Raw genomic sequence first — 25750 nt, forward strand, 5'->3', positions numbered from 1 at the left:
GTTATAAACATTTAAACAGCCCCTAGGCATCCATAAGCCCCTGGTTCTTCTACCCACATACTGAAGTCCCATTTGAACCCTAAGCACCTGGCCTGCCCATCTCCTCCCCTGCTCATAGCCCCTTCCCACAGTTCTGGATGTAGATAATCCTGAGCTATCACCGTCCCAACTGGATAGCACAGGATAGCAGAATGGAGAGCAAATCAAATCCATTTAGATGTGTTGGGTTCTTTCTATTCTGACTCCATTATTATTTTTAAGGCTTCTGGATCTATTTCCTTATGCACAAAACTGTATGCATTACATCATGATGTCATTCAAAATAGTGGGTGTCTGAGACCTTTCTAGTTTAAATGGTCATGAAATTGTTTTTACTGAAATCAGGCTATTTTTTTGTATTTAAAAGTTTTTAAATTTAATTTTTGTGTATCTCACACAACATACCAATCAATCTTAATCATAGTTACACCCTCTTTCCCACTGGTACCTCCCATAGCCACCCCCCCACCAATGGAATTCATATACTCTGTCGTTTGTGTTAAGACCTATGTCAAGTTAGTGTCCCCAGACGTTCCTCAGTGCACTGAGGAAGGTTATTTTAAAGCTTGGTTCATCCAATACCGACTCTTCCCCCTTCTGCAGACACAAGGTGAAGAACAAAGTGGCAGGCCTGGGATGCTATCTGTCGCTCTGGCTCCTAGACTCGACTCAGAATAAATGAAAGTTGAAAAGGTGGTCCTCTTACTTGGAAATCTAACCCATATCCATTAATCTCAAGAAAACCAAAACGCAAGGAGGCCTAATTATGGCTGCTCTAGGTAAATTTGACTTACAAAATTATGTGCCTGAGATGATTAAGTTGGAAGTTGTTCTGTATTTACAAAATGTACTTTTTATAAAGGCCTGTTTTATTTTATGAAATCAGGCTATTTTTAAAAACAGGTAGCTAATTAATGAAGTGAGGCGTTTATAAACAGGAAAAATTTCTAGAGAAATTAAAGATGGCTTCAAAAGTCCACCTGAGCCCTCTGATGTTTTCTTATAAAGCACCATGTGAATTGCTTATTCTCTATCTCCACATGACTGATAGAAAGGGTGAGAGAGACGATGATGTTTCTTTGCTTAAAATATGTCCTTTTATGGTTTGAGGCCAGATTAAGAAAAAGGAAGGTGGTGGCGCCGCATCTCTGGGGAGATGCTGAAGTTCTGTCAGCTTGGAGGCCATGCTTACAATAACACAAGAGTGAAAGGGAGGCCTGGTGAGGAAAACTGGCAGATCTTCCCCAGCCTGCATGCACCTTGGTGGACATTTTGTCATCCAAACTCTATTATACGCTATGGGGAGTAGACCAGGTGGCCGGAACAGAACCTGGTGCACATGGGGTGCTTTATAAATATGTGTTTAATCAAATGCTGAACTGATTCAACTGTTCATTACCTGATTTGTCATGAGGCCCAATGGTGTATGTTGGAGCAATGGCTTTATATTCTATTTTTTTAAATGGAAGTAATGGAATGGGGACTTAGATTGTACAGAAGAAAAAGTTCTCTGTAAATAAAGTTGAAAAGGAGCCAACTAAATATGGAAATTGTTTCCTTTCTTTCAAGGTAGAATCACAGCAATATTAACACACATTTTTAGTAACTGTGACCAAGGCTGAGGTATTATTCTTAATTTGTGTGAAACTATGGGATATTTTCAAAGGAACATTGTTGTTAATGATAAGCAAGAACCTTTTATGAGGTGATTATCTCTTCTCTGAAATGTTTGGGACCAGATGTGCTTCAGATTTTGGAATCTTTGTTTAGACTTTACAAGTTGAATAGCCCCAGCAAAGCTGAAGCTTATCAGGCACTAACAAGAAGAGAGTAACAGATCCTATGCTATACAACATGAGTGCTCCCCTTATCTAAGGGTTTGCTTTCTGTGGTCTCACAACTGTGGTCTGGCAATATTAAATGGAAAATGCCACAAATAATTCATAAGTTTTAAACTATATGCATGGAATAATGAAATCTCCTGCTGTCCTATTCCATCCTATTGGGAACTTGAATCATTTCTTTGTCCAGCATATCTGTAGTGAACTATCTGCCCACTAGTCACTTTGATGTCGTGGTGATCAGATCAACCTGTCAAGGTATCACAGTGTTTGTATACTAGGATCAATTCTATCTGAGGCTTCAGGCATTCACTAAGGGGGCCAACCTAGATGAATTCCCCTGTGGATAAGGGATGCTCCTTTAAGAAAACCCTCAGTAAGCTTTTTACACATGCAAATAAAACACTGGACCCACAGCTGAGGATCCTTTAAGTTCCTGCTCTCACTGTTTTACAAAAGATGTTCTTTTAGACTGAATACGCACAGAATAAAACCCCTTATCCACATGTACTTGAAAATAATCTGAACCATGTTGCAATGACAAGTAATTCAGTATTTGAAGGAGCTGGTCATTGACAGGATGGTTGGTGACATACTGAGCTGTCACAACAGAGGCTATGCACAGGATGCACTTACTTCCTGTTGGGGTTTTAAGACAATTCTGCCTACATAGCCTTCCTCTGGAAACCAGCTGCTTAGAATCTGCATGATATCTTCTTCTGGACCCACGGCTCTCTGGAATGGTTGTTTCTTGCAATCATTTTTTTCTTTAGATATAAAATGTTTTTCTTCCATCAGAAAATAGTCCATGGCAATAAGTTTGGTGTCTTGTTCAGTTGCCAGAACCTGAAGAAGAAGCAGAGGCAACATCAGACACGCTGCTGAAGGGCAGAGCAAACAAATGAAAGCTAGTTGGTTTTGTGACATTCTGGCAGGTTTGATGTTCAATTTATAACTGAAACCTACTATGGACTGTTACATCATTCTTTCTGGAAGATGTAAGAATTCTCATATGCCCAAAAAGGATTGTTCATGTTCACTCTGGGCAACAGTACAATTTATTCAAAATCCCCAGACAGAATAACTATTTTTTCCCACTGCTAGAATGAGAGCTCCTATTGAATTAAAACTTTCAGTTTCCATGCCAGGCATGGTGGCATGCACCTTTAATCCCAGCACTCGGGAGACAGAGGCAGGTGGATCTCTGTGAGTTCAAAGCCAGCCTGGTCTATATAGTGAGTTCCAGGACAGCTGGGGCTACAGGGACACCCTGCCTCAAAAAGACATAAACAAAAACAAAAACAAAAACAAAAAAACTTTAGGTTTCCCATTCCATGAACTTAGATCTTTGAAATCTTACACCAAAGGACTGACAGCAAAGAACCCAGTCCAGCATTTACAAACATCATCTCATCTATTTCTCTCATTGGCAGTAATAATCTTCTCATGGGAGGCTCACAGGGATGAATTCTGATCTGGGAATTCTCCTTTCAGTAGACTCCTGACACTGTACCTAAAGGTTTTCTTGCTTTGTTGACTTTGTACAATTAAATGGACTGGGCTCTGCAGTCAGACAGACCTCTGAGGTTTCCTTTTAAGACACATTGTCTTGGGGGCTGGAGAGATGGCTCAATGCAGAGGACCCAAGTTTGATTCCTAGCACCTAGGCGGGGCAGCTCACGCCAGAGGGATCTGATACTAGCCTCTGTGGGTACTTGTACAGGTACACACACACACACACACACACGCACACATACATCATTGTTCGCATGTACACATACACATAACTAAAAATAAATCTTCAAAAAAGGAGACTTACTGTCTTGAGTTGGGGCTACAGCTCAGTGCTAGCACTTGGCTAGCACACAATGCCCTAAAGACTTACTATCTTTGAAATGTTGGGCAAGAGACTTGGTTTTCCCATTTGTAAAATGGGAATGCTCATAGTAATAATTGATTTCCTTTGTGAGGCATTAAGCACAGCATGGGTACATCATGAGAACTCAGTGAATACTGGCCATCATTTGAGTCTTACTGATATATTTCTATTTTATGTGTATGAGTGCTTTGCCTGCATGTATGTATCAGATGTGTGTAATGTCCAGAGAACAAAACAGGACATTGAATACCTTGGAACTGGTTGTGAGCTGCCATCTGGGTGCTGAGAACCAAACTGAGGTCCTCGGTAAGAGCAGTAAGCACTCTTAACCCCTGAGCCATCTTTTGGCCACTTACTGATGCTTTCTTTCTTACTCCTCTTGTACAGATTTCTGATGAAAGTTCAGTCACAGTGAAACTCTCCTTCATTGTCTTCCTGTGAGAAGTAGCTGTGTGATGAGACACAGCTGCTGTCACCTGGACTGGATTAAGCAAACACTCTTCTCCCCAAGTCCTTGCCAACGATGAATGGTCATAGCTGACACTTTCTTACTTAAGAGGGGAAGCTCAATGCAATACACTAAGGATGGCAGGAGCAAAAGGCTCTCAACTCCGCTCCCTTTAGCCCAGCCCTTGGTTCAAAGTATACAGCCTGCTGTTAATTCCATGGAGGCCAAGACAAACAGATTGACTTCAGCACACAACTGCTACTACAAGCACAATTTGGCACCATTAGCTCCACAAGAGAACCAGGATCACTCCTTCTCAGTTGTTCTAGTTTGCTTTCAATTGCTGTGACAAAATAAACAGCCTTATAGTCTATTGAATATAGGGCTGTTTTTCATGAGTGGTCCATGGGAAGTTTTCCCAATTTTATAAAACCTCAGTAGTGATTTGTGATAATAGACACTTAAATTTATGGACTGATGGATTAAAAAAACAAGTAAAAACAAAATACAAAACCCTTAGCAGTATCTTGTTTGATTATCTATAAAAATGTGGCCCCTAAGCAGTTTTCTATGATGATACTTAAGTCAATTTAAAATATTGGGCAAAATGTTAAGCTACCCACAGAGATGTGCCTTCAAACGATAGAGACATTTATTGATACACGTACACTGCTGCTCAATTGCTTTTTTTATTCCCCCCATACATTATATGAACCTGCTACATTTCATCATATACACTAACTTCAGAGGGTGTTCCAGGGTCACTGCCCTTCGTCATTGTGCTCCTTGGTCCACCCTCAAGGCAGAGAAGGATAAAATAGTACATGAGGATACTAGGCCACTGAATTGACATGGCAGAGCTCCAAGTGCATAGAGAAAAGGGATTTCATCTGGGCTTCCCTTGTCCTTTGGAGAGCTACCCTCCTTCTTCAGATGTTGTTCCTGGTTCTTCTCCTTTCACAAGTCCTCCTATAGGTGGTGATCCTGCCTTCAAAAGGTCAGAGCTTATTAGGAGGATCCAGAGCAGAAGTGGCCCGGCATAAAGGGGCTGAGGCTAGCTGTGCTACAGGTTTGGGGTAACAGGCTCTCATTATTTTGTTTTAGGTTTTCCATGTTTCTTGGCACTACCAAAGGGTTAGAACCTCAAAAGCCAAGTCAAGTGCTAAGGGAAGAGAAAAGAAGATTACTTCTCTTACAAAGGAAAGCTTTAAGCTGGAAAGCTAGAGATGTGTTCTTGGACCATGTGGTTCATGTGATGCTTTAGGAATCTGATCCAACAGACAACTCAGCTTGGATGAAAATTCCATTTGACTGGCATCTGCTAAATTAAGAGGAAAAATGAGGCACTGTGTCCAGGCTCTGAACACAAAATGATACATAGTAGGAGGGACATTCACTTCTGGAGCCTGGCAGTTCATGTAACTGAAGAATTGGGACATTCACTTCTGGAGCCTGGCATTTCATGTAGCTGAAGAATTGTTGAGATCCTCTGTGGTTAAGCTGGCTTGTCTAGTGGTACCAAGATTCCTCGTATCATTCTTAGGATAGATGTCAGTATTGAATAATACATTTTCAAACACTCAAAAGATGTATCATAGCCTGGCATGGTGGTACCTGCCTTTAATCCTAACATTCAGGAGGCAGGGACAGATGGATCTCTGTGAGTTCAAAGCCAATCTGGTCTACATAGCGAGTTCCAGGTCAGCTAATGCTATATGGTAAGATCCTGTCTCACAAACAAACAAACAAACAAACAAAGCAGCAATCTCCCCTGCCCCCTGCCCCGAAGGCATATCATAGTTGAGCCTGGTAGTATATATCTATAATCCAAGCTACTGAGGAGGCTAAGTTCAAGGCTTGCCCATGTTACAGAGTGAGTTAAAGGTCAGCCTGGAAAAGCTCTGTTTCAAAATTAAGAAAGGTCTGTGTTTGTAGCTCAGTGGTAGAGCTTAGCATGTGCAAGGGCTTAGGTTCAACCCCCACATTTATTATATGGCAATAAATAGACACATCAGCATGGAGTTTTGCATGTTTATGTGCATTGTATATATGATTACATAGACATGTAAGTCCATACACTTTGAACACTGAATTTCCCTAATCATGGGTTCAGTGGACTTACCTGTTGGAGAAGTTGCTTTGCCTTGGTGCCTCCATTTATAGTGAAAACAGCAAAGGGCTCTGGACCTGGGATCCCGTGCACTGTGACTCTGTGAGTCTGAGAACATTTCCTCTCTTCAGTATTAAACATCTGTTAAGGAAGAATAGCATGGCTTCTCATTCGTTCTGAATAACATGAGAGTTCTAGGGTCTATTCAACACAGAAGTACTAGCATGCTAGAAGCATGTGCAGGGACATGAAAGACAAAAGATGAGGACCCATTTATAGCCTGATGTGTGTTGATGTGGTGGAAGAGACAATGGGGTATCCTTCTCAATAGTCTAATGAAGACATTTAGCCACCCAAGGTATTGATTTATTTTAAATCACAGTGCTTCTTTCCCTCATGACTAGGGATGACTATTATATGAAATGAATGCTAGTTTTCCTGATAGTCTATAATCTATTGGATCTTATTTTTTTCAGGGAGCTTTGCTGGAATAAATAAATAATAAATAAAAAAATAATAAATAAAAGCATGATAGCCAATACTTAAAGTTCCAGATGGGACAGGAGCAAGAACCTGTTTCATAAAGCCAAAACAAACAAAAACAGAATACAGATAAACAAAATGCTCTGAAAGCATCTTATTAATTTTTTTTTTCAACAGGTACCCTTGTAGCTGCATGCCAAGTTTCTGTTCAAAGGTAGACGTCATAACTGACTCAAAAAAGTGTTGCTTTCAGCCTTGGTCATACACTGGAATCCCTGGGGATCTTTAAAAGGTGGATCCGTGGGACCCATGGTTAGAGATTCTGGTTTAAGTGGTAGAGATGGCCAAGGTACAAGAATTGTTTTAAAGCTCTTCGTGTGATGTGTAACCAAGGTTTCTGTAGAGCAATAAAAGGGAAAGGAGGAAGGAAATAGGAGGACCAAGGAAATGGGGTCAGGGACACAGAGAGAAGAAATTGACAGGGGTGAGGGGAAGAAAGGGCCACAGAAGAAAGGAGCACTATGCAGAGGTCATGGCAGAGGTGGAAGAAAATGCTTTTCCAAAGCTCGTGAACATAGAGAGGGAAACTACTTTAAAGAGGACACGTAATAGAATTAACCAGTAGATTAGTAATCCTTGTTTTAAAAAAAAAACCAGGTATTAGAGGGGCAAGCTCTGGTTCAATGGCTCTCAAATTTCACTAGATGTGAGGGTCTTAACCAGTGAGTTAGCGTATATGTAAAGTGCTTTGTAAGCACCACGGTCAGCTACCTAATTAATGACTCATTGGCCACTTTGCTGTACCACAAGAGAGTCCACCTTCAGTGTAGCACTTCTTGCAAATATGCTGAGTGAAATAAGGACAATTACCAAAGAGGCTGGCATTGTACCACCAGAGGAATTTTCTTCCATTCTTCTGCTGTTTATGAATAAACTAGAGATTTCCAAGACTTCGTTGTGGAAGTTTCGCAGCTGAAGATGTCGGTATCCTGGAATGATGCAGAATTGGGAAAAGCTGTTAACCATGCATTACCAAGTTGTGCAAAGATCTCCATGAAAGTCAATATATCCTTAAGATGAGCAGTGGATAGCAACAGGCATGTGGCTAGCAGGTACCTTTCACCAGACGGGAGCTGTCCCCTGAGATGTTACTGGATTGTCAGTGAGTAATTAACATGCCCAGTAGTTTCTAACTTAGATTCAAATGGGAAAATCCTTAAACCCAAATAGCAAACATATGAAGGATACCCTATCACTGGATACCAGGGCATCTACCATTCCTGCTTAACAAGGGTCAAAATTCCATTTTAGAAAAGCTTTAGTGATAAAATATTTAACAACAAGGGATTGGTATATATAAATATAAACTGTAACATTATGCAGCCAGTAAAAATGATAAAGCAGATGTATGATTTTTTAATTTTTACTATTTAATTTTATTTATTATTTTTATTTTATGTGTATGAGTGTATTGCCTGCATGTATGTGAGTGCATCCGTGTTGTGCAATGCCACAGAGGTCAGAAGAGGGCTTCAGATTCTGGGTTCTGGAACTGGAGTTAAGGATGGTTCACAGCTGCCATGTGGGTGCTGGGAATCGTACCCGGGTCCTCTGCAAGAGCAGTCAGTGCTCTTAACTGCTGAGCCATCTCTCCAGCACCAAGCAGATGTATGATTATTAACAGGGAAAGTTGCTCACTCATTAGATATATTAGAAACTGAAAACCAGGAAGTTACAAAATACTAAGATTATAGAAAGTGTATTTGTTAATCGTGTATCTCGGGTGTTGTATGCATGGGCAGACATAAAGCCTGAAAAAGATGTATATCTAAAATGACTAGACTGGAGAAATGGAAAGATGGACACTCTTTAAACAACTGATTTCTTTCTCTGTGCTTTCTCCCATTTCTATATAGCTGTTATGGCCTGAACTGTGAAAACCTGCTTCTCCATTGATATGCTGAGACCCTAGCCCCTGAAGTTAGATGGCGCTTAAGCATGGGCCCAATTCAATGGCTGATATACTTATTAGAAGAGAAAATTGGCCAGGTAGTAGTGCATACCATTAATCCCAGCACTCAGGAGACAGAGGCAGGTGGATCTCTGTGAGAATGAGGCCAGGCTGGTCTACAGAGCCAGTTTCAGGCCAGCTGGGGCTACAGGGCAATGTTGTTTCAAAAAACAAAAACAAAGCAAAACAAAAAACTAGAAGAGGAAATTAAGATAAAGATATCAGACATAGGCACAAACTAAAATCATGTGAGTACACTTTGAGAAAGCCAGGCCTGCTGACACCTTAATTTTGGCCTTCTAGGCTTCGGCGCGATGACATAAATTCTGCTATAGTATCATGTCATGGAAACCATACTAAACACATAGAACCATCAGGAGGTGCTTGCACAGTGGGAAAGAGGAATAGGAAGTGAACAAAAAGCAGGAAAGTGTGACATGTTTGTGAAGCTCGGAGACGGCAGCTTGAGTGGGGCTGTTGGGGGAGCACACATGACGAACTTGGTACTCAGACCAGCAGTCAGCCTCCCTGGGCTCTGCTAGAAAGGAAGCATCTCAGGTCCCAACACTCTAGACCTACTGACTCCGAATCTGTGCGCCATTACCAAGGGCTCCAGAAGAGCCTTACACATGTCAAAATCTGTGAGGTGACACAAGGAGCCTGAGGGTCCTACCAAACTCAACCCACAAGCCAACAGTGCTCGTCTTGGTTCAATCCTCCATCTTCCCCTGCCTGCACTAATACCTTCCTTCCAATACTGGACTTCTGCCAGGCTCCTCCTCCAACTTACTGTCACACTTACTATCACTTACTCACTTACTATCACATCCCAGCTCTCCCTCCTGGCTTTCTTTCCTTACTTCAGCCTCTGTTTGAAAAATGCCCAGGGCACTGTGGATGGCATTTGGGAATTTTATTCTACCTCGTTTTAAAGCTTTGAGTGGTATGATTCTCTGAGCTGTTACTGCCGAACTGTTGTTTTCCACAACTGCAAAACGAAGAAATACAAGATCTTCAAAGTGAACCCGGAACAGAAACTGTTCATTCCACATGGGGTTCAGAGTGTTTCGATGGATGGGCTTCGTCCGGAAATGGCAGCTGTCCAGGGGCATGCCCAGGACGTCAACCTCAATGCATGGACTTCCCGTGCTGTTACTAGGGCACACATTTTGGCCAGAGACAATCTGAAGGGGGAGAAAAAGGACGAGGTCACAGAAGATGAAAGAGAAGTAAAGACGCTGTTGGGCTGCTCAGCTTCTGGCCACAGAGAATGCTGCAGCAGATAAGGTAAGTTATTAATAAAACCCGTAAGCAAAGCTGGGTGAGCTGGTGCCGGCTTTTAATCCCAGCTCTCAGGAGGCAGAGGCAGACAGATCTCTGTGAAATCAAGGCCAGCATGGTCTACACAGAGAGTTCCAGAGTAGCTGGAGCTACAGGGAGATCCTGTCTTGAGAGCAAACAAACACTAAAACCTTAAGTGAAAAACCAATAATTGGCTGGGTGTGGTGGTGCATGCCTTTAATCCCAGCACTTGGGAGGCAGAGGCAGGCAGATCTCTGTGAGTTCAAGGCCAGCCTGGTCTATATAGTGAGTTCCAGAACAGCTCAGGCTACAGGGAGACCCTGTCTCAAAATGACCACAAAAAAACAACCAACAACACCCCCCCCAAAAAAACCCCCAGTAATTGTAATCAGGTAATTACATAACTGGAATTATGTGAAAATCCTATTTGCCAACAGCATTCATTAAACTGTAATCTTTCAATGCTCAAAATTTGAAAACCAAGCACTAACTAAACGACCTTACATTTCTCAGCATTGTCAAGAAAAAAAGAACACCTCATTCCATGCACACACAAGATTGTTACTGCTATTCTGTGCAAAATGTTGCAGGAATATATTTTACAAGTACGAAATCTTGAATAGTTTTGGAGCAAGTTATGGAATATGGTTAAAAGTTAATTCACAGCCTTCTGTAAAAAGATAAAACTATACTGAACCCCTGCTAAAATGGTCAGATACAATAGAGGCTACTGCTCTTCTACTGTAGGGCGAGAGAAAAGCAGTTTGGATGGTGGGAGAATGTGAATGCAGCTATGGCAGGGTTCTAGAGTGTCACAAGCAGGCTTTCTTTTGGAGAGAACGAAACTTAAAATGAGAGAAAATGGCCTTGTTCCTCTCTCTTACTGTCTCCTGCCCTGATTTTTTTCTCTGTTGGCTAAGAGGGAACAAATAAATTAGGAAGTAGAATTGAGTGAGGAGCTAGCAGACCTCTGTTCTTTAGGGGGAATCTGTAGAGTTTCATCAACAAGTTATGTAAGTGATTAAACTAGAAGCAGGAAAGACGCTTCAGTGTATCCATATACTGATGCTAGTTTGTCTGTTCCTGGAGCTTTTTGGAGCTCAAGCTAAGCTGACCGAAGGAGCTCAGCATTTATGGGGGGCACTCAGTTATGATTCTATGGATCCCAAAAGACAGAGTGACTTTCTGGAAAATAAATTTTTGTGGGAATGAAATCTACATGGTTTGTGACAATTTAAGACTTTGCAATGCCTTAACTTAAAAAACGGCTCATATTTCTGAAGGCTTAAATGCCTCATTATGCTGACAATAGGAGGTATACTTACAGTTAAAGAATAGATGGCAGGGTCCATGTTATCTAGGTCTCTTTCCAGTGGAGAAAACTTCTGATACATGGGACAACTTTTATCCCACAGGACTGGGGGCTTTAAAACATAACCACAGCCACCATTTGCCTCAAACATTGTGGCATTTAAATGTAAAGGGAGATCTGCAATAAAACAAAAAACAAAAGCCAAGACTGTTTGTTACTTTATATTTCTTTTTATTTTATTTTATTTTATTTTTTTGAGATAGGGTCTCCCTAATACCACCAGCTGGCCTGGAACTCACTATGTAGACCAAGTTGGCCTCAAACTCACAGAGATCTGCCTGACTCTGCCTCTCCGCTGAGATTAAAGACATGCACTACCATGCCTGACATTATTACTTTAACTGTTAAAACTTACTGTGAAGTTCAAAAGATCTTTGCATCCATTTTTCTGAAGCTCAAGAATGGAGATAATCAGTCATTCACTTCATAGATAGATGAATGCCTACTGTGTGCCAGGCTGTGTTAGGTACCAGGTACAACAGGTAACAAGAGATAGAAATCACTGTCCACATAGACTAGGGAAATGCTTTATGTTCCCACTCCAAATTGGGGGCTGCCTTTTAAAAACTCCTTTTGCAAGTACAACTTTATCATACCCATCAGAAAACTTAACAGAATTTTATGTTGAATTTTGGAACAAAACCATTATTTTGGGAAAGAATCATTACATTTTCATACCCCCAAATACCAAACTATGCAGACAATTTTATGGTCAATTCTTTGCTATTTCAAAGGTAAGATAAAATCTTAACAGTACGAAAGAAGAAGAAGAAGAAGAGAAACAGCATTTCCTTGAGGTCTCTATTTTGATCCATAAATTATTTTTACTTCTTTTTTGTTAAATATGAAAAAAAAATCATCACATATGATTCACATCAGGTCCACAGCCTCCTCGATCATTACTTTAGGAACCCTTACTCCAAGTGAGGCTCCGAGTGTTCTGTGGCCAGATTTTATTTGGCAGGGTTTTTTGATGAACGACTGCACAGTTTCTGGACTCTTCCTCACTCACAGGCTCATCTAATGGCTCAAGTCTGTCTAAAAACTGCCCAAATGAGCAAAAGGTTTATGAGACACACCTGATGAATGTTCCCTCTGGTAGATTCCTTCCCTGTGCCGAATGAACTTTGCTACATGAACCAACTTCAAGGAAAAGCGTGGTGTTTTGGGACAACAAAAACTTGGCCCCTGCTCTTGTGTGTAAATTTTTTCCGTGTATCTGGGCTGGCCAAGAGTATGCACAGGAATTCCTGGAGAAGACATATTGGGCATTTAAAGCTCCCTGTGCCTTTATTTCCGTCTCTGTAGAATTAGTGCTTTGCACCCATTTACATCAGGCCCCTTCCAAAGCCAATGTGACTGGCTTATTGAGGCTGTGTTTTTTCACCTGAAGTGGGAGAAAATTCTCTTCCCTGGCTGTTTTGTGACAGTGAAACACAGGCATGGCTAGAATGGTCAAGAGAGCAGAGCAAACAAACTCACTTGGGGTAGGTAAATATGAAACGGCTATTTACCCTAATCTGAAAGTAGAGCTTCTGTAATCTGAAAATCCAAAATCTATTACAACTTTATGAGCACTGACATGATACCACAAAGGAAAATTCCACGTCTGACTTTCTGATAGACTGCCCCTAAAACAGTATATTCATTCTCTCTCTCTGTCCCCAAAATACTCCCGAAATCTGAACAACTCCAAATCCAAACACTTCTAGTGTCAAGCATTTCAGGCAAAGGCTGGTCAATGAGTATTCTTAGCAATAATAAAAGTGGCTTACAGTTATTTTGATGTCAACCTCATTCAGGTTTGGAGTTGGATTCCATTAGCACTGTGTTTAGCCTAACAGATTTTTTAAACTTTAAAGCACTTTTTCTTTGCTAAGATCCCATTTAGTACCCCAATATGTAAAACAGATTTATGTGGAGCTGCTCAGTTTGAAACAAAGAGGGGTTTCAAATCCTCTGACTGTTCTCTAGGGGTGGTCCCAGCGGTCACCTGCAACTACAGCTTGAGAATCCAGTTGTAACCAAAAGAATGTGCATGACTCAGTACAGTCCCATTTTACCCTTCTGAATGATGCATTTAGTGGTAGAGCAGACCTACCACTACCTTTATGGTCTCCTATTCATTAGAAAACATGGTATTAAGTAGACACCATTCTCATAATACTTGTGCTTATATTTGAGGTCTTGAAAAAAATTAACATTAAAAAGTGCAGCTATAACAAAGCATAATAAATGCTTTTTAGAAAGAGGCTTTTCTTCTGACTGGGGTTGTATGCTTATATATGTATGAGCTCAGTGTAGGAGCAGGGTTCATTCTGTCCCAGATAAAAGAACTCAGACAGACTATTGCCAACAGTAACTAGAAGTCTGTATACCAGCCTCAGGTTTTACAAACTCAAGACTTTATTTTATTGAGTGTGGACCTGTGATTTTTCTAGTTCCAGATTACTTTTGACCTTCTTGGAGTTTACAAGTTAGGAGAAAGTTTGAGAAGAAATGGTCCTATTTCTATACACAACCTCTGAGGCACAAAGGTCCCTTGATCTACACAAAGGCTAGGCAGATGAGCCCTGTAAGCCGAGGAGGCTGGAGAGGCAGCAGGAGGAGTCTTGGAAAATCAAGCACTTCCTAACCTAGGAATTTGTTCCAACAATTAAAAATGATTATCCTGCTATTGAAGCTTATCTGCCTGTTTAGATTTGCAAGTCACAGAGAAGAACCTGGAGGAGCTCTTGTGATCTGAATGTGAAATGTTCTCCATAGGCTCATGTGTTTAAACACCTGCCCCCCTACCTCGGCTTTGGAGCTTTGCTGGAAGAAGTAGGTACAGGGTGGGGGTGGGTGGGGAGGTGGGCCTTGAGGATTTCAGTTTAGCCCCATTTCCTGTTCACTCTCTGCCTCCTGACTGTAGATGTGATGTGACTAGCTGGCCTCCTGCTCCTGCTCCCATGTCTTTCCTGCCGTGATGGAATGCATCCTCTTGAACTGTGAAAATATTTAATTTTAAAAGATTCTCTCTGCCTGTCTAAAAAAGGCAATTATTTGAGACAGGGTCTCCCTGTAGCCCCAGCTGGCCTGGAACTCACTATTTAGACCAGGTTGGCCTTGAACTCAGAGATCTGCCTGCCTCTGCCTCTCGAGTGCTGGGACTAAAGGTGTGTGCCACCCCACCTGGCCAAGTGGCTTCTTACCAGTTATTTTGTCACAGCAATGAAAAAAGTAACTAATATAGATTTGGACCCAAATCAAGACCCGCTGGTTCAGATTACAGTGGAGTTGATCAAGGACAGTCTGCTTCAGGCCAAGGAAGTGTGCATTTACTGATTATTGAGTGTGTGCAAAGTGCTGAGTGACGTTTTAGTCCCAGTTTGCATGTCACTTGTGCCTTATGCAGCAAGGGGTGATGTTTCAGGCTTGCTGAATTGAATTGAGAAGGGTTAGGTGACAACACTCCTTTTGGGTTGGATTCAGAGAAACTTGAAGATGAACCACATGACAGTCATTTGCAACTGCAAGAGATGTGATCTTGGGTTGATTTGGGGAGACAAAAAGGCTGAGGGCTGAGGAGAAGGCAAGCTCTAGTTTAGTTTGTGTTGTGGATGATGGGGTGGTCTCAGGAGTGGCGGCTCTTTGTATCCATGTTAGCTGGGGCGCCCTTTGCCATCAGTGGAGCCAGTGTGTCTGCCCCAGTCTTGGCACTTCAGGAGAAAAGGTACACTCCAAGCCAAGCATACTTACATTTCCTCCAGGAAACCATTCTGTTAGTTATTTCAGTGTACTTAAAATATTTAAGTATCGTAATAACTCAGGATGCCTTGGACATAGCTACAGATAGAGTTAGGGATGTAAACCCATGGGCCACTTGTGAAAGATTGAAAAGAAATGGAAAAGAAAACTTTTACAACTCTGGAAGTCTTTTGCCATTATTTCCATTTGTGAGTCCAAATCATACTGTTTTTATAACTTAGCAAACACACTTAAGGAGAGTTAACATCTGTGCAATGCTTTATATGGGCCAGGAGCTATGTGAGTATGGTATTTCACTGCATTGTTTTATTTAATTTCAGTTGAAAATAGTAAAAATAATAGAGGAAAAATAAAACAAAACATGGCTGATATTGCTGACCCAATGTCTTTAGTGTCAGCTGTAGTAGGTACCATAGACAACAGTGCCAGGTACCAATTTGTCCCAGAGCTGAAGGCTGTGGTCTGCTCTCAGCTGGAGCAGGGCCAAGCTGTGGTTTATGGTTCAGCACAGTCTGTTAGGGTTGGATTAAGTTTATGTGAGATGAGCGACAGGGCTGCTGGCCACTCCGATGTTCAAGACTGGTTTTTGCATGAGCTTCTAGGAAACATTCCTCACTTTCTTTCATCACCAAGTAGAAACAAAATGCCTTATTTCCCAAACTCCCAGGGAACTTGAATTTATTACAAGCCATCTTGCAATCTTGAACAAAGGGACTTTTACACAGTGTTTGAGTACTAGTGCTACTTGTTTTCTTTGAGATAAGCTCGCTATGTGGCTCAGGCTGGCCTTGAACTGGTGATCTTCCTCCAGCCTTCAGAGTGCTGGGACTTCAGGGAGGTGCAGTGATGCCCTGCTTGCTGGACGCTACTTTCTGACTTGCAAGAACAACTGTATACTGAAAAGGGTTAACAAAGTGATGTCAGACAATTCCTGCCCCCAAAGATCTTTAAAATCCAGCTGGATAGAATTCTGTCAAGTGCAGTTTGTGGTTAAAGGTGCCTTTAAGTCCAGCGTGGTGACCACATCTTTAGTCCCAGCACTTGGGAAGCAGAGGCAGGTGGATCTCTCTGAATTCAAGGCCACCCTGGTCTACACAGTGAGTTCAGACTGGCTGGGGCTACAGTGAGACCCTGTGTCAAAAAGACAAAAAAAAAAAAAAAAAAAAAAAATGCAATTTTAGCTACCATATTTAAAAGGCTGTTGGAGGGTTATCATCCACTTTTTCCATGGACCCCCCTTCAAGGCTCTTTTTTATTACCTTAACTCTAAAATACCAGGAGCCCAATTCAGGATCAACTTCCTTCTCTTTTTCATTCACTGTGCTTCCTCTAACCCCCACATACATGTGCCCCAGTCTGGACTCTTTCCTGCTCCTAGAAAACAAGTATTCATGGAACAGCATTTACTGAAACATGAGGTGAGAGAGGTGAAGACGTGGCCCCTTACCATCTGTCTGGTAATTGAGGGCCACGAGCTGTATCCCATGGAGCCAGAACATGAGGGGGTTGGGGTTGGATGAGTCGATCCGGGTGGCGGCAGGGTACGTCCTCAGCAGCTGACTGGCTGTGTGCTGGATCAGTTTTTGAGAATACCTACGACACAGACGTTTGGCGGCATTTTCATTCAGTGATGAGATATGATAGCATTTGGGAGTCCTGATGATAGCGCTGAGGGATGTGGTTGGGTTGAGTGGGGAAGATTCCTCCCAGGTTTGCCGTATTACTTCATAGGAACCTAAACCCCCCCAAAGATTATCCCCAGATTAGTGTCGGAACTTTAAATATTTCAGAAAGATTGTGTCAACAGCATAGCTGATAAAGTCACAACAAGACATCAGAATATATCTTGAATTTTGCTTGTGAATTAGTCTATTTCCTTGAAACACTGCGTTTTTAAATGAGAGTAGCAAGCTGGGGTGTAGCTCAGTGGTTGTTAGAGCACACATTTCAGCATGCACAAGGCTCTGGGTTCAATCCCCAGCACCCAAAATAAATAAATAAAATAAATAAATAAATAAAAAAAATAAAATGAGGATAGTAACACTGATTTAAATTAAAAGCTTGGGAGTTCTTTGCCTCATTACTCTATGTGTTCAGTGGGTATATTTTCACAAATACAAAATCTATGTGCAGGTGTATAAAACCTGCAAAAAACAAAAATAGGAAGCAACCCAAATATTGTGTCAAGGATGAAGTAGTTAAATAAATGACAGTTTATCCACATAAAGGGATATTACACAGGCATGAAAGAGGATAAGAGATAAATGTACAAAACAGCGTGTGAAAATTTATAGCAAGTATTAAAGTTATACAATGTTTGACTACATCACACTTGGATTTTCTTTAAAAGGATTTTATTTTTCTTGAACAAAATCTGATAAACTTCCTAGTAGTCGACTCTGGGAAACAGCACCAGGATACTGAGAGTGGAAAGGAATTTTAATCATTTTATGTATTATTTGAGCTTTTAACTATGAGAATTTATTACTTTTACAATAAAAAGTAATTAGAAATATATGGATAGATGTTCCGGATAGAGTACTGTTCCGGGAACCACAAGAACAGTTTAAGGTGTTTCCAGCTTTTACTTTTGAGGCAAACAATGTTAGCATATCTTCAGTGAAAGGCTATTTTTAGTGAGTTAAAAGAATAAATTAAGAATTTAAAAATATTTATGTCATACTTGGATAGTGCGAACATTTGTGAAAATAAAAATGAATTTAAAAATTCAAGGGAAGTGGTTAGACAGTAAAATATCTGAATCATCTAGCATGAGCATCTAGCAAAGATATTGGAAGAAGGTGACTTTACTTTTTCCAGATGTTTTGTTAAGTGATGCTGTCTCCCCTGGGCTCATTCTGCCAGGATTGTTGCCAAAAATGGACTTCCTGCTTTTCCTTTCTTTTCCTCTGCTAGAGCCAGATGAATTTAGAGTTGACAGGCCTGTTCTCATAAAATGAAAATAAATAAGCCAAAAGCTACAGGCAAAGAAGCTCAACATTTTCCATCCTTGTTAATGTTTATTTTAAAGTCCTACTACTCTCTTGCAACCCAGCACAGACTTACTAGCATTTTTAACATGGCTGAAAACAGTGTTGTAGGCAATTATAGCAAAGTGTATTATTTTACCTCTAGAAAAATACAACAAGCATTACATGATTATAGAATGACAAAATTATAAAATCACATACATACACACACAAAAAGTGAACTATGTTCTGAAATATATTTTTTTTAATTTTTAAAATATTTATTATCCTTATCCTTATGTGTATGAGTGTATTGCCCGCATGCAAGTGTATCCGTGTCGTGCAATGTCGTGGAAGTCAGAAGAGGGCTTCTGATTCTCCTGGAACTGGAGTTAAGGACAGTTCATAGCCGCCATGTGGGTACTGGGAATCGAACCTGGATCCTCTGCGAGAGCAGTCAGTGCTCTTAACCTCTGAGCCATCTCTCCAGCCCCATGTTCTGAAATATTTTTTAAAAATTTGATTTATTTTTAACTTATGTGTATGTTTTTCCTACATGTGTGTAAATACACCCATGTCATGCAATGCTCACAGAGGCTAGAAGACAGCATCAGATTCCATGGAATTGGAGTTATGGATGGTTGTTAGCTGCCATGTGGGTGCTGGGAACTGAACCTGGGCCCTCGGCAAGAGCAGCCAGTGCTCTTAACTACTGGGCCATCTCTCCAGCCTTCTGAAATACTTTTTAAAATTGGTGTGTAAAGAACATGTTACAGTCAATCTTCAACTCGCAGAGGCTAACAACTCAATTTGGGGAGATGAAAGAGTGATCATGAACCTGGGCTTTAAGATGATATTGTCTACATTCAAATCATTCTGGCATGATCCACGCCTAAAGCCCCAGCTTTTCCTTATCTACGAAATGGGTGTGATTATAGGAACTCAGGACTAATCTGAGGATTCAGTGCAAAAGATATGTTGATGAAGTCTTGTGGCTTCTCTTTCTCACAGCAAGTCCAATCACTCCCTGGATCCCTTATGCCAGGCACAGTGCCTGGTGCATAGCAGGAACTAAATACATATTTGCTGAATGAGAAAATGAATGCACACCACACAGACCTGGCCCCAGTGGGAAGAAGAGTGATGTCAAGGCTCCAATGAAACTAGCTAACTCCAAGTCATTCCTATTGTCTATAACTGTTGGTGAGTGACTCCTTAATTGAATGTAGCATTGGAAGATCTTTGAGATAAAAGTGTATCTTGGGGCTACAGGGAGACCCTGTTTCAAAATAGAGAGAGAAAAAAAGTGTATCTTGCAAGAATCATTAAAGACTGGATCGGGATGTGTTCAAAAGCAGAGAGGTAGAATCAGAAAACTGAGGCTCAGAGAGGGGATTTGTGATGACCAGAGTCAGAGACAAGAGTTAAGACTAATCACATCCATTTTTGTCTCCAAAAGCCTAGGTCTTTGACCAATGACCTGGCCAATGACTATCATCAATATTCCTCTTTGCCATATATATATATATATATATTTTTTTGTCAATTCTGGGGATATTGGTTGTAGGAAATGGAGATTCAGGAGGCACACAAGCACATACCTAAAAACACAGGAGGTCCCTATAAGAAGACACCATGATGAGTTGTAGAGTCTCAGATACTTCACAGGGACCCTTGACCTTTGGAATTTGATCAGTGGCAACAGGAAGTAGGTAGGAGGGGTCAAGTTAAACACATTCTTTTTTCTTTTCTGTGGTACTGGGGATGGACTCCAGGGATTTGTATATGCTAAGCAAGTACTCAACCAGTGAGTTGCAGTCTCAGCCTAAGTATACTGTCTGAGCAAAGGCCTGACTGTGAGAATGCTATATGCCTGATGAGCGTGGGAGATGTGGGGAGCTTGCTGGGAAGCATCCAGAAACTAAGAAGGTGGGGAAATATGAGAACAATATCGTGTCTTCCCTCCTTTTATTTTTTATTAGAAGGAGGGAGAAAAAAACGTGGAGATGTCAACTGTAACTGAGAAACAAACCCTATAGCAAATATAAACATAAAAACTCAGCTATTTCCTTGGCCCTAAGAAAGACAGAGGTTGTGGTACAAAGAACACAATCCTAGGAATTCAAACACCTGAGTTCTGGCTCTTGGCCTGACCATATCTAGATTCATGATTGTGGGAAAATCACTTATATGGAGCCCTGGGTTATTCTATAGGTTTTGTTTTTGCTTTGTTTTATTTTAGTGGTACAGGGAATTGAGCCTAGGGTCTTACAAATGCCAGAAGAGTGCTCTATTACTGAGCTATATCCCCATTCCTTTTTTTACTTTTAATTTGAGACAGGGTCATGTTAGGTTACATAGGATAGCCCCTGAAATCGTTCTGTAGGCAAGCCTTGAATTTACAATCCCGCCTTAGCCTCTGAAGGAGGTAGGATTACAAGCCCTGCCATGGGGCCCAGCTTCTGCAGGGGTTTTGAATATGGCTCATGAGACAGGATTTGGGAGGGTGAAAGCTGTGATAAACTGAAATGAAACAATGCAACTTATCAATTAAACTGACCAAACATAAAATCAGTGAGGTAACAAAATAAACATTTTATTACGTTCTTCATGCATAACAAGACTGTTATAATAACAAGAAATGCATAGAAGGTATTATAACAGTGATTCTAATGACACAGTTTAGATATTCTGAGAAAAATAAAATTGGAGACAGACTAGAGAAACTTCAATTGCTAAAAAGGTAGAACATAAAGAATATGTGCTATGTTGGGGCTGAAGAGATGGTTCAGCAGTTAAGAGCACTGGCTGATCTTGCAGAAGGCCCAGGTTTGGTCCCCAGCACCCATGTTGGGCAGCTCACAATTACTTAACTCTAGCTCCAGGGGATCCGATATTCTCTTCTGCTTTCTAGAGACATCTGCACATACCCATGGTAGACACATACAAATACATATAAATAAAAATAAAAAATAAATCTTGACTGGAGAGATGGCTCAGTGGTTATTAGAGCACTGGCTGCTCTTGCAGAGGACCAGGGTTGGATTCCCAGCACCCACGGTAGCTAACAACTGTTTATAGCTCCAGTTCCAGGGGAATCTGATGCCCACTTCTGACCTCAGAGGGCATTGCATGACATGGGTGCACTTGCATACATGCAGGCAATACACTCATATACATAAAATAAAAATAATAAAATATTAACAAATAATATTAGCTGATATTAAAACCTTAGCAATGAGGGCTGGAGGGATGGCTCAGTGGTTAAGAGCACTGACTGTTCCTACAGAGGACCCAGGCTCAATTCCCAGTACCCAAGTGGTGACTAACAACCATCTGTAATTCCTGGAACTCGCTATGTGGACTAGGCTGATCTCAAACTCACAGAGATCTGCCTGCCTCTGCCTCCTGAGTGCTGGGATTAAAGGTGTGCACCACCACACCCAGCTAACATATAATAAATATATGCTATGTAAACGATTTCAAACAATAGACTTGGAATTTTAGAAATAAAACAACCACATGCTTATCCTGTACTTCAGGTCAGAAGTTGAGCCAAATGACCCCATGAGCCTATCACAATTCTTTATTTAGTACAACCTTATCTTTCATATTGAATTCAAATATCTATGAGAATTTGTGCCCCCAATTTATTCAGTTCCTGAGAAAAGCCAAAGCCAGTAGAATGATTGGGCATGTCTAGTGTCACAGGCATGTACAAAAGATGCAGCAATCACAATTTTTAAAATCTTTTTTGAGACAAGGTCTCATTCTATAGTCCAGGCTGGTCTTGAATTCACTGTTAGACCAGGTTGACCTCAAACTTGTGATTTTCTTGGCTCTGCCTCCTGAGTGCTCGGGTTATAGAAGTGTGCCACCATGCCTAAGTGTGATTCTTCAACAGTGTGGCCCTCACACTTGACTGGTGGTGGAGGGTGTGCTAGCCACAATGTTGACAGGTAAACAGTCTTCCTCCATCATCAAACAGTTTCCCTAGGTGTAAGGACAATTACGGCATACTCATGTGACACATGATCACAGCCTGTGAAACTAAACTTTAATGCTACTTTTCTGGAAGTCTTTGAAATCTTTGCGGCTTAGTCACTCACATTCTCTTTAACAGTATTTGCTAGTTAACCAGAGGTAGCGGCTGCCAAGGTTTTACAGTTACTGGGAGGAAACTTAAAACTAAGAAAATGCTATAATTTTTTCTGCTGTTGTATTAAAAAGCCACTATTATCTACTGTTTTTAATACCCAAATAGCCAATATGACACAATATGATAACTCAATACCTCTGCACCATTTGCCAGGCACAGGGTGAGAAGTACTGCTTCCAGGACCTGATTCAGCACATCTCGAACAACACATCTTGAAACGATGAAGGCTGGCATTTTGACTCCCCAGTCCAGGCCAAGTTTACATGCCCTATTTACTGACACTCAGAATGATTCTCCAATCCCAGCTCTTTCTTCTCCTAAGAAATCTTGAGCAAGGGAACAACTTTTTTTTTTTTTAATGAGAAGGTAAATTTTTCTGATTTCTATATCTTTATTTCTGACTTTGTTACCTCCAGGTCTCCATTTATGGGATGCACAATTGGGCTGAGCTCATTAATAGCACATCCTGATGAGAAAGGCAAGGAAGATGCAGTTCGGGGAGGGACTTTGGGGGCAGACAGGTTTCAGAACCAAAGATCTATCATTTACTAACTGAAATGTACACATTTTAAAAATAGTGGCTCATCAACATTAACTTCATTGTAGTTCTAGAAAATGGCCAAATGGGAAAATGTCCTCCCTTCCCACAACCTCCATCCTGTGGTTTTGGCAGAGCCTCAATTCCACACCTCAAGGATAGAGCTATGTGGAACAGGCTGGTTTTGGATGCTTCGAACACTGCAGCCCCCTGGCCACAGGGATTGGTTAAGGTTTGGGAAAAGAACCCAATGAGAAACAATGCAACTTCTCCTGGAAGGCCTGAAGAAATCTTACACTAAGCTGAGTCTCGAAGTCTAGAGTGCTAGTTTACTATGGCTCTCTTCCAAGTCCAAAGGGAATAAGCCAACACTGGCTGAGGAGAAAGCAACAAACAGGGGAGGGCGGGCCTGTGCCCTAGACTGGGCTGTGCCTGAGACGTAAAGTCTTCACAGCACATTTTTCAAAAATATGAGTGCCAAATTTCTCTTTGCTTAATTCAATTTCTGCATTTTTCTTTGCTTTCAAAAATATTTTATTTATTTATTATTATTTTTTAATTTTATGTGCATGTGTGTAAATGCACCCATGTCAAGCAGTGCCCTCAGAGGTCAGAGCATGGCATCTGATCTTCCGGAACTGGAGTTACAAATGGTTGTTAGCTGCCATGTGGGTGCTGGCAGTCAAACCCGGGCCCTCTGCAAGAGCAGTCAGTGCTCTTAACCACCGAGTCATTTCTCCAACCCCCAATTTATGCATTTTTCAAACAAGAATGTTTACTGGTATGCTCTGAAATTTTAGGTAAATTACTTGATATCTCAGATTTTTAAATTTAAAATGAGTACCACCAACTTCAAATTATGAATAGTCAAAGAGATCATTTACATAAACTAGCATAAACTTTGATAATTATTGTTTAATATATTTTAGTTAGATGCTATAAATATTAGTGTTAGTAACTATTATGAAAAAAGTGTGGTCTAGAAAGCAAACATTTAATGAAATATTTCCTCAAGTACATCAAAATAAATTACAATAATAAATATTATGAAGATATTATAACATAATTTCAGTCACAGAATTTAGCTATTTTGGAGTGCTCATAATGCTCTATTAAAACAATGTCTAATCCTTTGATAACTTTGAACGTTACAGACAATACCGACTACTCTTACCGGGGAATTTTACTGCTTGGCAATAGATGACAAGGTCAGAGAGCTCTGGTGCAATCTGTCTGCTTTCCTTTTTATTCTGAGGAAGATAAAACTCTTCTCCCAGCTCCATGTCATACACCTAGCAAGGAATAATGACATTGCTTTACACAGACGGTCTAATCCCTCAGGGTGTCCCCAAAGCCTTTCCCTCTGCGTCTCTGGTATTGTCACCTGCCTCCCCTTGTTCAGTATTTCTCCACACTCATGTCTGAGTCCTTTTGTTGGAAGAAAAGCTATCTGAGGGGAAGGGAGGTTCCTAATTCATCCTTTGTGTCTCTCAGGCCAGAATCCATTGATTTACACACGGAGGAGTCTACGTACATTTATTGAATTAATAGAGGATTAAATATATATGTCTACTTTGACTCAAATTTTTGGCATTTAAAAATTCTGTCCTTCAATGATGGCGCTTCAGCTGTGCTGATTGGCTCAGTGTCTGTATGTTGCAAGCACCTGAGGGTGAGCTTTGGGTGTCTCATGTGTCTTTCTAGTCTCTATGTCATTCCTGTTAACTCTTCACTCAGGCCATCTTTTCTCTTCTTAGTATAAATGCCTTTAAAACCTTTTGCAATTTCCTGAACAACCAAGTAGTCCTCCTGGCCTGAATGCCTGTTTATGTATACCAGGTCAACCTTTTGCAATTTCAGGTGCTCCTGGCCTGAATGCCCATTTCTGTATACCTGGTCAGATCTTCCTTCTCAAACAGCATCTTCCCTGAGAGCTTGTCCTTGATTCTCTGATAACACAGAGCGAGCATTGCTCTTCTTTTATTTATAAGTGTGGTTTATGGGTCTGCCTCTATCACTAACCACCTCTTGTGCCACTCCAGTGCCTGCCACACACACACACCTGCACTAGGTGTACTGGATAGGTGATTTAATGGCAAGAGGCAGATGGGTGTCCCATAACATCACCACATGATCTTTGGTATCTGAGGGAAAGTGAGGAAGAAATGAAGAGAAGGGACAGGAAGTGGACTCCCATCTGAAAGTGACAGAATACTAAGATTCAGGAATCGTAAAATAGGATCCTGCTTCCTACCTTCCCTTTGTTGCAAGAAGAGTTATCTGCTTTCTTTATTCTTTTTGGGATTTCTTCATTATACTCAAACTGAAGCTTGTCAGCACATGATTTGTTTTCAGGTCTGTCTTCTAGAATGTTGTCTGAAAATGAATGATGAGGCTTCATTAAGAAAGAATGAAACATTTCCTGCAAGGGCTGAGTGTACATCACTGTGAGGTTACTCAGATACCCACACGTATCTACAAGACTGTGGCATTGGTTGCACGTTACCAAAATGATGGCTTGGCGCATAATTTAAAACTTGGGTTACGTAGTTAGCTTCCGTTTCAATTTAATCGACCCATTTACCGATAGTTTTGGTGCCATACAGATATAATCTAAATAGAAGGCATATTTCACACAGAGGACTGGAATGGGGCAAACACCGTGGGAGCTATGCTGTGCCCAGAAGTTGATGGTGCACAGATTTGGGCAAGATCTAAGGGTGGCTGAAGTGCTTCTAGATGATAAATATATATTAAAAAATATATTTTAACTAGCCTTACTTTGAAGCGAAGTTACTTGCTTCTTTTACCCCCAGAAATGTCAAAACCAATATTCATCGGAGAAGATT

The 25750-nt window shown here is 40.9% G+C and overlaps 1 protein-coding gene across 2 annotated transcripts in view; it reads right to left on the reverse strand.

Moving 5' to 3' along the window:
* The window catches only part of Plce1 (phospholipase C epsilon 1), a 351996-nt gene that overhangs the window by 12495 nt on the left and 313751 nt on the right, over positions 1–25750 (reverse strand). For both annotated transcript variants that reach the window (XM_017803186.2, XM_017803185.2), the window contains 9 exons: positions 25156–25277; positions 24076–24193; positions 18047–18178; positions 16683–16970; positions 11439–11602; positions 9734–9995; positions 7671–7789; positions 6330–6458; positions 2517–2726 (listed from right to left, as the gene is read on the reverse strand). In XM_017803186.2, coding sequence (XP_017658675.1) covers positions 2517–2726; positions 6330–6458; positions 7671–7789; positions 9734–9995; positions 11439–11602; positions 16683–16970; positions 18047–18178; positions 24076–24193; positions 25156–25277 — 1544 coding nt within the window. The remainder of the gene's footprint in view (positions 1–2516; positions 2727–6329; positions 6459–7670; positions 7790–9733; positions 9996–11438; positions 11603–16682; positions 16971–18046; positions 18179–24075; positions 24194–25155; positions 25278–25750) is intronic.

Source organism: Nannospalax galili, unplaced genomic scaffold, assembly GCF_000622305.1.
Source record: "Nannospalax galili isolate Female #2095 unplaced genomic scaffold, S.galili_v1.0 scaffold1027, whole genome shotgun sequence".
NCBI classification, from domain to species: domain Eukaryota; kingdom Metazoa; phylum Chordata; class Mammalia; order Rodentia; family Spalacidae; genus Nannospalax; species Nannospalax galili.